This window comes from Labrus mixtus, chromosome 18 (assembly GCF_963584025.1).
Source record: "Labrus mixtus chromosome 18, fLabMix1.1, whole genome shotgun sequence".
NCBI classification, from domain to species: Eukaryota; Metazoa; Chordata; class Actinopteri; order Labriformes; family Labridae; genus Labrus; species Labrus mixtus.
The window spans coordinates 15341229-15354370 of record NC_083629.1 but is presented as its reverse complement, the minus strand read 5'-3'; the positions used below and the strand labels follow the sequence as shown (position 1 = coordinate 15354370).

At 38.9% G+C, this 13142-nt stretch overlaps 1 protein-coding gene across 4 annotated transcripts in view; it reads right to left on the bottom strand.

The window, feature by feature from the left end:
• The window catches only part of ltk (leukocyte receptor tyrosine kinase), a 46750-nt gene extending 38777 nt beyond the window's left edge, over positions 1 to 7973 (bottom strand). For all 4 annotated transcript variants that reach the window (XM_061062394.1, XM_061062395.1, XM_061062396.1 and 1 more), the window contains exon 1: positions 7736 to 7973. In XM_061062394.1, the coding sequence (XP_060918377.1) occupies positions 7736 to 7787 (52 nt within the window). In that variant the 5' untranslated portion in view covers positions 7788 to 7973. The remainder of the gene's footprint in view (positions 1 to 7735) is intronic.
• Between the last annotated feature and the right edge of the window lie 5169 nt (positions 7974 to 13142).

Genomic DNA, 13142 nt, shown 5'->3' with positions numbered 1-13142 from the left:
GTGCTACATTAATGTCATGAAACAGTTTGTGTTTGTAAATGTCAAGGTAAGGAGGGTCAAACCTTTACTGCTACAATGGTCAATGCCTGTACAAGTACAGGTACATATTTGCCTTTTGCTGTATACAATGCATGATGTGAAAATGAATCACTCATATTTAGATTCAGGTTATTTATATACTACTAAAAATACCAAGACAGCAACAAAATCTGAATCATCATATTTGTCTTAAGCTATTTTATTCTATTAACATCAGTAATGTTGATTTATAATGACATAATCTAAGAAAGTTGTAACAGAAAAGTGTTTTTCTCAAGATGTGGGACAAAATTAATTGATTAAGAGATTTACTTTTATTGAGCCTCGCAAGGGGAAATTTCAGTTTTTACACTCTGTAAGTCATGAACACACACATAGGCTGAAATATACACACACATGCAGAAACAGGATCCTATGGCACTAATGGAGAGATGTCAGAGTGACGGAGCGGCCCACAGCGGGCGCTACTGAGCTGATGGTGGGGAGGGGGTTCGGTGCCTTGCTCAGGGGCACCTCGGCAGTGCCCAGGAGGTGATCTGGCACCTCTCCAGCTACCAGACCAACTTCCATATTTGGCCCGCACCGGGACTTGAAGCGGCGACCCTCCGGTTCCCAACCCAAGTCCCTACAGACTGAGCTACTGCCGCTACTACCTTCTGATAACATCCACAGGATGATCATGCTCTTTTGAAAAACAAAAACAATGGTGGTTTATAAAGCCACTGTAAGCAAATTAAGTTATCCTGAAAGGATCCTCTTCAAGACAAGCGAATAAAAACTGTTGTGTGAATTGAGCATACATAGAAAGTGCTGCATTATGATGGAGTCAAAATGCAGATGAGAAACTTTGGTTGGGATTTTTGGAAATATACTCATTTGGTGCATGAGGATGATGAGAGGATTAACAACAGCAGCACAGATATACAGCCAGCATCTACCTTAACGCCTGGTTTTAAAGTCCTATCATGGCCCAATGAGCTGCTCCCAATAGGTTGGATGATTTTCGAGCATGTTTGAAATTCTGGTCGTACGGCACCGACACTACCAGTCCGCCCCAGCTCCTTGCCCTCACTGCCGCAGACAGGCCTTATGTCTCGGCTGCTGAGCTGGCAGCGGCCGGTGGTGGCCAGCAATATAGCAATATAGCCGCGAGACGGTTGCTGCCGACAGGCTGGTTTTGTTTCTCGGCTGCTGCGGCTAGCGGAGGCCCTGGCGGCCAGCAGCGGCAGCAGCAAAAACACAAGACCGGCCTGTCGGCAACAGCCGTCTCACCGATATATTTAGATTTTTTTGCCATTATCAGCTTTCTCCATAGAGCCTGTTAGCATAGCTTCCAAGCAATATGGCGGACGTTAAGTTTCGATTCTGGGAGTGAGTTCCCACCCACTGATCTGTGATAGGTCTGTAGCTTCAGTGGTCGAAAATATGAGGAACTAGCGTTGTAGTTTCACCCCGCTAACCGCAACAGCTTCCAATGATGAAAATGACGATTTTTGCGTCATCGGAAGCTCCTTTTCAGACTTAAAAATACAAAGATTTTCCATCCCAGGGGAAAATGAGGGCGGGATGCACGACCATTCAAAAATATGACCAGGTTTCTAATGATACAAAGCTTAATGCAAATGGGTGAAGTATCCCTTTAATAATGTCAAAATGACTATGGTGCTAAAAAGCCCTTTAACTATCCTAAAAACAAGGTCTGACACCAGTCTCAGGAGCATTCTGGTGAGATGGGCTAATGAAGGGACTGAAGTCACCCTTCTCATCCCCAACCACTGAGTCCAACACCCACTCAGTCTGAACGGCTGCTGAGCTGACCTTCCTTCACAGAGATCAAACAGCAGCACCTTTGAAAAAGTGAGACACTTTCCTGATAAGCTGTCTTTGACATATGAACCACCAAAACAAGCCGATAATATCAGCCGATATTAGCGGATCAAGTGACTATCGGTATCGGCCCATTTTATCACAGATATTATGAGATTTAGAGTCGACATTACGAGTGTCAAGCTGTGATGCATGTACATACTCAGTCACTCTGCAGTGACCATCTTTTATTCATTATATATCTTTTCCACAAGTGTTTGACAACTGCATTTGAGGGCAATAAAGCTGTATATCAATAAACAGTGGATATAAAAAGTGTACACACCCTTGTCAAAATGTCAGTTTTTGTGATGTAAAAAAATGAGACCAAGAAAGATAATTTAAAAACTTTTTCCACCTGTAATGTGACCTACTACCTGTGCAATTCCATTGAAAAAAAAGACGTAATTTTTTTACGGGGTAATATAATGAATGAAAACTATCAGCCGATTTATCAGTATCAGATTCTTTTGTCCTCCTAATATCGATATCACTATAAGCCCCAAATAAACCATACTGGCCGTTCTGTATTTATAACAAACTTCTGTATTTGACCAAGCTCCTCCTCTGGACCCAATAAGTAATGAGTGTATTAGAAAATGAATTACATGAGACATAAAAAAAATAAAAATAAATAGAGCATATTTTGTTTGGCGTTATACTTGTCGGCAAAAACATAACTTACTTCAATAAACAATTGACAATGTTTTGAATCTACACAAACATGACCTTAAAGACTGTTTTAAACCATTATTGATTGGTTTAAATGTGTTAGTCTTTTCCCATTGGTTAGTCAAAATGTCTGACAATGATGTCCTCAAAGAGTCTTTTTTTTAATACTACTTTTTCAAAATAAGTGTTTGATGGGGCAGACTATATTGGATTGCAAACATTATATGAGAAAGAAAAACATCAAACCTGAAAAAATGCTGGAAATTTACTGAATTACAGCTTATCAAAACAGCTACAGGATTTTCTTCCTGTCAAAAAGCTAATCGTTAACCTGACAATGTTTACATCTCTATTTGATGTAAGCTACCTCCACAATTGATTTTTACAACATCCTGATTTTTGAAGGATATGTCAGTGCAAGACAAACCATTGAAGGGTAATAATGATGACATACAGTACTGTCACCTTGCGGTTCAATAATCCAGGAAAATACTGTGTTCATAAAAAGACCATGTGGATAAAAAAACTGAATTTCTGCAGTTTACAAAATGCTAATTTATAAAAATATCTCTGGAGGCAAATGGTCTCATAGCATTTGTTGTTGATTACATCAGAGGAGAAACAACTTTCCATCTGCTCTTTTCTCAAGAAGCACTGTGCACGCAACAGCTTAATTTCATCAAACAAAAAACAGTTTTAATGAACGGAGAGATTGACACGATCTTTCCTCTGACGTGGTTTGTAATTCCCTGCAGTCATGATGCTCGTAGTATTTGTTTTTCGAGTTCCATTTAGTCATCTAGACATTGTAATTTAGAAGCGTACAAATGGCTTATACTGTATGGACTTCAGAGTCAACAACTAAATGACTTTGTCTCTCTTATTGGGCCTGTTGTACAATTTGGAATCTACAAACACATCTTCAGCAAATTTTCGTTTTAAATCACACCTAAAATATATGCAACAAAGGAAAATTGATACACATTATAGCTGAAGTTAAGAGTGAAACTAAAATGCTACACAGAAGATTCAGCCAAGCCAGTATTACTCCTCTGTTTTTCAAGACTTTAGATTCTCTTCAGCGTTGCCCCTTGAAGGGAAAATGCACCTTTCACATTTCATGCAAGTCTAACATTTGACTCTTCTTGGTTCAGTGACTTTCAAACGATCAGCTTGCTGTCATGTTTTCAATAAATGTCACTCCATGACTGTGTCTAAATGCATCCACCTCCCTTTCTTTCTCTACTTTTTGATGATCAGAGTAAACGAATACATTCTTTGAACAACATTTCAGTTGCTTTCCTTTGACCCACGGTTGCCCCATCACGTAAGATGTGCACAGCAGTCTCATCTGTCTGTTATCCAGCCAGCAGGGTGACGCTGCAGAGGCTAAGCTTTGATGCCCTGTCTCTTTCTCTATCTTTTCTGTCACTGCTTATAAATCCTTAAACTCTGACTAAACTGGAGCAACAGGTGATTCTCATGCAACAGCTTAGCTAGACAAAAAAACGTTATTTCCACCTCTATGGGTTGCCCGTTCAGAGGGTGCAAAACAATAAAAGCTCAAAGAAAAAAAATCTCCAAAGTTGAGGACTATCCTGACACCCTGCCAGAGCTAATCTGAAAGGAGTCAGAGAGAGGAAATGAAGCATTTTGCATGGAAAGTTGGAAACCATAAATATTCAGATGCAAAAGGGATTTATTTTGAACCCTGAGGAAGAAGCGAAACTAAATGATCGGATTTGCGCAACAGATCAGCGAGACATCTTACTCCTGAGGTATTCTAGCCAATAGCAACCAATTATTAACCATGTGAGGCTTAGACTTATAATTTAAACCTTAACCCAGCTCTCCTTGGGTCAGGCTATGGTCAACCTCTTAATGTGTCATGGGTACTAACTAGCATTAAAACCTCTTAACCTTAAACAATTTTTTCACAACAGACGTTTAAACACATAGAAATGATTGAGCTGAGTCACTCAATGAACACGTCAAAATCTGAACAAACTGCAAATAGAATTACTGAAGAGATGAGCTGACCTATGTGTGTGTCTGAGTGTGTGCATGTGTGATCTCTGCCACCTCTAAAGAGAATCACACTCAGCTGAATGAGTGCAAGTCTTGCTGGTTTCCTTAGGATATATTTAATCAAGAGTCAAATCAGAGACAGGTCTTTAACTGACATCAAAGGAAGCAAATCACCTGGTTTGTATTACTGAAGACTGGGAACAGGCCAGAAAACTCAACAGCAGTGTTTCCATCCTTGTTTTTCTTTTTTTTAAGTATTTGGCATTTTGCTGTAGTTATTAGCCCTTTTCAGACGGCTTTACCGTGCTGTAACTAAGCTCAGCCATCATCACATTTTTGTATTCATATTGATTCGGCAAGACGAGATATTCTTGTCCCAGTCTGTGCCTTCACATTTGATTTGGTGTTGCAGAAGCAAGGCACAACGGGAGCTCCACATAAACACACGCACACACACACACACACACACACACACACACACAGCACTGCGCTCCCCCATTGGCTCAGCTGGTCGCCCCTATAACGCCTCTGTAACTACCTTCAAAGACAGAGGGGGGATTACCTCGTCCCCCCATTACGCTTGGCATCATTCAGATTGAAGGCAAAATGTCACAGGGACGTAAACATCGCACCTTGAAACAGCAGTCAGGACTACTGATAGAAAAGATTGCGAAAGTCAGTGAAAGACGAGGCACTTTCTAATACATCTTTCCACTTGGGCTGGGAACTATTCTGTTCCATTTTTTTTGTATACGATTATGCATAGCATTTGGCAAGGGAGAAGTGAACAATTAACACAGTCTGGCATCCAAATGTTAATAGCATAGCCTCTCTATTGTACAACACATGTCTGCATGGTGTTTTTAAAAGACCAGAATTTACGGTTTGCTTAAGTGATCCCTTCAGATTTTTTCCCATCATGCAGATTATCAAAACAACCGCAACAGCGGGGAACACAGAGTGATGTTACTCCTTTTCTGCCACTTCTGTTTCCATCAACCAGAAGGCTGAAATGGGCTTCAAAGAGAGCCACATGTTGTATAATTCCATAATAAAGTAGACACAATGTGTATGTGTTCTTCTACTGCCAGCATATCAACAGGAGGTGGGAGGTTAGGAAATTGTGGCTTTAGAATAATATTAATATAGTAAACATGATGTGTCTTGTGCTCCATGTCAAAAACAACTTATTCAATCTTACCCAAACCGTAACCAGATACTGGGAGTCCCTAATCATACGACTAAAAATACATATTTATGCTTTTATTGATATCAGCACATCTTAAGGGAATACCATTCTGCAGATAAGTTCAGTGGGGAAATTGTTCCTTTTATGATACCTGCATTGAAAACAGTTCATGTTTTTCTCTTATAATGAATAATGTTCAAATGATTGTAAATATGTTCTAATGTTAATAAGTATTCTACATGTCCAGATGACAAGGATGCCTTGAAACATCTGTGTAATGGTACTATAGGACTGTCTCTGCCTTGCTTTTCAACTACACTGCATGCTGGACACAATTCAGAACCGGAGAGGGAGGGGTTTGACATAATACTGTGAGTTTTGGCACCGCTCACAGTATCTGGGTTTCCTCCTGTCACTGAGATCGACTGCAGCAAGACAGAACCACTTAAGCTGGTCCAGCCTCTTTGGCTACTAAAGCCAATTAAAGATTAGACGAGCCAAGAAACCAGCTCCTCCAACTTCTCTTTGTTAAAAGCTGGTGTGCATGAAAACATGTCAAATGAACTGCTAATATTAAACAGATACAAGACAATGAGTGCAAAGCATGTGGTGCCACATTAGAGAGGAGGACAAAGATGCAAACCACACAAACTAAAAAAATAAAATAAACACACACTGGCATGAAACCCTTGTGGGCTTTCACAGGACAGAAATGTGGCCCTAACATGTCAACGGTGAACTAATGTGCTCCGTGGGAAAATTTAAAACCAGATGAAGTCACAGTAATGCTAATAACACATCTCTTCTGAGTCCTGGTCCGCTCATCATCGTTTCTCTACCCACATGACATGCCTCTTTGCCTCTGCCTCTGACTCAAACACTCAGCCCATTCATATATGAAAGAAAGCCTAGTCAGATTTGGTAAGCAAAAAGCCCAGAAAGGCAAATGATCCTGGTATACTAGATACTAGAAATAAATAAATAAAAGATTGATGAGTTTCAAGGCTAACCAGAACTGTAAAGTGGTATAACATGCCTCTAAATGTGCTTATAAATGTTAGACATGTTTAACCCTTTTCAGCTCTTTAAAATGGAAAAGTCATGCAAAAACATCCAACCATAACATGGTTCACTGTTTCCTAAACTTTTGAAGCAAAGTTTTCCCCATTTTTTTTTTTTTTTTTTATAGCCTAATTTAGGCTACTTGCCATTTAACTCACAAGTGGGCTCGCAATATTCTGTAATTGCAAACCCACTAACTGTTACAAGAGCAGTCGGAGAGCCCACATCTTGCAAAGTCTTCTAGCTGTGCTGCAGTTATAATAAATGTAAATCTAATGTGCCTCGAATAGGACCCCCACCTAAGTCGTTTCTCAAAGAGGATGTGGAAACACAGTTGGATGTGTGTGTGTGGAAATGAGTGAGAGACTGACCACTTATTGGCTGAAACTAAAAGGGATTAAATACAACCTGAACACGACTCTGCGTCCATTTTAACTGGTCTGACGCAATTAAAACAAGGGAAAACGGTGTTTACCTGTTTCCCTATATTTTGTGACGCTTTTCAACTACGACGTCTCTTTGCGGCCTCTTCTTTCTGCAGTGGGTTAATTAGGCATGAGCGGATAATTAGCACCACCTACTGCTAATGTCGACGAACCACCTCCCTAATATTAGCATGGTACGATTTAAAAAAAAAAAAAACGCACATTATAAGCAATTAGCATTTTCATCGGTAATTTTCTCCTAAATTCGGTAAAAAAAACAAAAAACTGCGCTACATTTAAAAGGCAGTTGTTGTTAATTCGCTCATGTAACACTTTAAAGAAAAAAATAAGTAATAAAAAGCGAACAAGAAAAAGTTTAATTGCAGTTACAACATTTTTTTTTTGTTTCTTCAGCGAAACACTTCTAGAGGTAAAAGTGAGTTTTTGTACTTACTCATCAAAAAGACGATAGAGAAATGAGTACTGTGGTGTTTTACATAATCCATGGCTTTTTTTTTTTTAGTCACATCCGCAGAGTTCTTGTAGTTTCTGGCACCTTTAGGTCGTCATTAATGCGTTTCGTAGTCCTTTACAAACAGGCTCGTGAATCCCTCCGTTAATGGACGCTGCCCCAAGCGCGCTCCTCTGGATAGTGTAGTTGTTTCTCCAAGTTGCGCACTGTTACTCATACCGGTGATGCTGATGCTGCTGCAGCACCCAGTGACGACAACCCACCCCTCCACCCCCCTCCCCCTTTACGCTCTCTCTCTCTCTCTCTCTCTCTCTCTCTTACCACCACTCACCAGTCATAAAGGCTCCTTGTCCTAGAGACATTCATTTTCTAAGGTCCCTCTCTCTCTGCCTGATGGGGGAATGTGTTTTCGTCTTCAGATTTTGGTTTCCAAACTCTTTAATCTTCGTGTTCCTGCTGCAGGTGATGACAGCAGCTTCTCCATACAAAATATATGGTGCAGGCCTAAAATGAGCAATGATGAAAATAAAGTTTAAATTATGACCAAAAAAGAACAGAGACCACAGAGAAATATTTTTAGACAGTATTCAGAGTACTAGTACATATTTCATTTATATTATAAGATAAGATTATCTTTCAGATGTTGAGTTTTCCTTATTTATTTATCCATGTCAATTTATTAGGAAACTATAGTATATAAGATATAATTATCATAAACTAAAGCATAATAAATAACCCTGTTAATTATCCTGCGATACATTTTACTCGATTAACCTACACATGCTGCCACATGTCTCTGATTTACAGCCGAAGCCTGTGAACACACAACTCCTGAAGTGGTCGTTTCCCATTTGCTGAGCAAAGATCATGGTGAACTACTGCTGTCTGTCACTATGGATCACTGGTGAATGTAAAAGACAGTTCTGATTAATGAGAAATACATTAAGGCTCAATTTTCTGTAAAGTGAGTAGATCATTTAAAAAATCCCAAATTTAAGAAAGGCGTACATTTTACCAAAGTATGGAATGTATCTTTCTTCTTTTCCGACATGTTTTTGAGTCTGTTTGAACATATGCCAGCACTGTTTGTGTTAAGAAATGTTTCTGAATGTACTAATCCACATCAAGCAGAATTTCGGATGCTTCGATGTTGCATGTTTTATTTATTTTGATTGAGCGCAAATCATACATTCACTGAAGCCTGACATGATGTTCCTTTTGAAAAGAGAAATCCATGTTACACACTCAGTATGAATTTTCCTCTTTGTTGCCGTCCTGTGCTCTCTGTCTATATCTTCCTTTCAAAGCAGAAAACAAAACAGTGTTTGTCTCATGTTCACGACTGTCTAATGAAGAAACCTGACCGTAAACATGATGCCATCTCCTGTTTTTATCTTTTGCATTTATGGAAATACCTCCTCCCCGAGTGATTTCGCTCACATGCTGCGCCATATTGAAGTGTCTTTTTGTGCTTCAGAAGTTGGGAGTTCAATCACACAAGGCTTGCATCATCAGGCTCCTCTGGAGAGTACCTTCATCTTCATCAGTGAACCTGTCAATCAAACAAGAATATTTTCAGAGCACAAAACACTTCAGATTCTCCAGGGCGGTAAAGATGACAGTGAAGTGGGAGGGGAAAAAACGTAAGGGTCGGAAGACATAGAGCGACCTGTGTAGTCTCTTGAATGTGTAAAACATAGCTGTTGTCACAGTGGTTACCAGGAGATGGGGTGTCCCTGATTTTGAAGAGTCCTCCTCTTGAAAACTTAAACAGCCAACCCCAATGGATCTGGGAGACTTCAGCGCTGATGAGCTGAGACTTCAGTTGCTAATTCATACTTATACACCTCCATGATCAGAGAAATGAGCAGCAGAATCAGTAAGACTTTACAAATGCAGCAACACAAAAGCACAAGAACCACACAGGAGGTGGAGCATCACGCTTAGGCCTCATATTGTGCCCATTAAAGCTCTTTCACACCTTTTGACTGAAGATCAAATGTTTCACCCGCAGTCCAGGTTGAAGTCAGGTGGCTTCTTGATGACTCTGTCTATTCATGTTTGGTAAGCTTCAAACGGACAGATATTAGTTGTATATTTTTGACAATCATGTGACATTTCGTCTCAGTTAACTGAGGGATTTCACTCACAAATCTACAGCGTTTCTTTCCATCTGCCTTTGACAGAGAGAGGGAATATTGTTTATTGTGAATATTGTACTTTACTCACCATCCACACCTCTGATCAGGTACATTCTCAGGATAATGCGACCAATGACCTTAAGCTAGCGATGATTATCACTTGTCTTTATTAATGTGTTGCACACAAGCAACACTAATCTTACATTGCTATGGAGATAAGAAAGACGTAGCTAGTAAATGAGCCAATACAGCAATGGCACAGCTAACTTCAAGGGATACTTAAGTGCTTTAGCTGTATATGCCTGTATATTTTTTAGATCTCGATAATAACTTAGATATAAAAAACGTTTATGCTTCGAAAACTTTTACTTAAACTTCTCTCTAGCTCTTCATAATATTTTGTTGAAATCATATTATAAATAAGGTGAGTCACATTTGTCACTCATATATTTGGCTGTGTCCGAAACCACATACTGCCTGCTAACTCAAAATACATATACTGCATATCTCCACTGCTGCAATGCTGATATTAAGTTCACAAAGGGGCACTTGTGCACACTAACTTCTTTGTATTCTATAAAAATTAATATTATATTTTTATTCTATTGCGCAACCAGTGAACTACAGTAAGAGTCTGTTGCTGAGTTGCTTTGGTGCATGTGATTTCCAAGGTTGATAAATGTCAATAAAGACCAGCTGCTGTATGTTTTTTCTACAGTATTCAGAACACCTTGACTGATGAACAGTGTTGAAAGTGTTGTTGTATTATATATCAGAGACGATGGAATGCTTTCTACACAAACAGAATCCTTTCAGTGGAAACCGCCAGTTCATAGTTTTTAGATGAATTCTGTTTTGTTTGTTGTACACGAGTGTGTGTGTGTGTGTGTGTGTGTGTGTGTGTGTGTGTGTGAAGGAGTGAGGTTTTTTTTTCTTCCTTATTTGTGTGAGTATTTACGCTGCAAGCTGTATGACTCAGGGATGAATAAAGTTGAACTGAAAAAATGCAGAAATCATTGAAAATACACTTAATTTAAAACATTTGTATTTATCATGTCAAACTTATTACAAAATAACTCCTCAGGTCTAAAAGACAACAATCTAGGTTAAGGGAAACTAAACTTTGAATGACAGAGGCCTGGAAAGATTGTTGTTTTCATGTCTGATATATTTTTTTTGTTTTATTTTTGGAGTTTTACACTGATCACTATGAATTTTATGGTGCAATAAAACCTTTGGCTTCATTCAATGCGATCGTTCCCGATCTTCCAACAATCTGACATTCTACAGTTTGCTTTCAGCATCCAGTTTCATTACATCCTTTTATCATTACATTTCAATCCAAAGTAAACACCAGCAGACGTGTTCTCATGCTGCTATTGTTACAGAATTGTTGTATCACATCACATTTAGATTCTTAGTCAATAACAAGAAGATGGTGTCAGATTGTGTCAGTAAGATGGTATCTGCAGCAGTCTAGATAGACAGAAGTAGGCGTTTTCTCAACAACAACAAAAAAAAGAGACAAAACGCTTGCAGTTTGGATCAAATTATGTATGAACCTGCGGTGTTATCTTATCCACTTGTGCAAAAAAAACAATGCTTCAAAGCTATTTTAGGTGCAGAGATAGGCAGAAAACTGTTAGTTGTCCTAAGTAACAATTATACAAAAGTCGTCCTAAATACAGTTTTTAACTTTTCTCAGGAAGAGGGAAAGAAAAGACGGGACACATCGCAGATGTAACCCTGTCTGTTCGTTGTCAATTTGATGTAAACAACATGATTTTTTTCATAACGTATAATTTCAGTTAAAACTGGATACTGACAATAACAAAAGTGTCAACATGTGCGATATCTTTTGAGAAGCCTATGGCATTTTTTTCATGGAAATGTAGAGTTTGAAATCAGGTTCAGAAAAAGGGAAAATCACAGAACACATATGTTAAAAAAAAAGAGAGAGAAGGATATTGGTAGATAAATTACTTTGACATCAAGAGGTCACACCTGTCTGCATCATTTATCTCTCTGAACATTACGTAATGAACTCAGGATACTGCAACATGAATAATGTACCACCGTGTTGTTAGGGCCTGACTTGTCTTGTTTCTGTGGTAACTATGGAAACAGAGAAAACACATCCCTGTACAGCGCAGCTTTAATGGCATTTAGGAGAACTTGTTTCCACAGTCTAAAACATCCTGAATCTGAGGTTTTGGTTTCAGCACCACCAGACCACAGTAGGAGTTTATTTTCTTTTCTTTTAAATAAACAGACCAGTATGTAGAGCAGCTAAGAGCTTATGGGTTTTCTTTTGTTGTTGATGTGCTTTATAAGATTAAGGGAAGCATAGGAAATCAAGAGCTCATTCTGAGGTACAGTACAGAGGCCAGGCGGAGGTGAAGTTAATTAAAAACTTATCAAAACATAAGAGTTGGAATGGCATGCGCTTTACAGATTATATCTAATTGAATAATATATCAGAGGGAAGGCTTTACACAAGAACGCGTCAACTCCACTGAGCAAACAGTCAAACTGATATCATTATGAAAATCAAATGACCTCGGGTCAAAGCAACACACCTCCTACATTCATTGGGATGACTTGGAGGCCAATGAATGTCAGATAGCAGCAGTCCACGATTTTTAACTCGGGTTCAAAAAGTTAAAATAGCTTTAAAATAAACTGTTTAGTGTCATGATTTGGTCTTATTTAGTTTTGTATTTCAGTGTTTAGTGTTTCTTTATGTTCTAGGGTGTTTTGTTCATTCTTGAGCTCTGTGTGTCTTTAGTGTTTCATGATTTAGTTTTGTAGCTGTCTTCAGTGTTTCTTGTATTTTATTCCTGCCTCTGTGTGTTTTCCTCCATGTTGTTTGCCCTGATTGTCCTCACCTGTGTCTTGTTAGTCTCACCTGTGTCTGATTCCCCCTATGTCTATTTAGTCTGTGTTTCTTCCCCTCTGCGTCAGTTCGTTGTCGTTTGTTGGTGGGTAGGTTGTATGTTAGTTTACCCGTGGCTCCTTGTTTTCTACTGTTGGATTTTTGAAGTAAGTTTTTGTTTGCCTTTTTTTGGTTTAAAGAATAAATAGTTTTTGTTAATTCTGCGTCGGGGTCCTCCTCTTAGTTTTCTCGATCCGTAACAGTTTAGAATAAATTGATTAACTGACACATATTCCTACAGATGTTTTCATTCTGAACAAGTATCAACTCTACAGTCTTTCCCAACTTGTTTTTAGCACCCTTCAGCTCATCA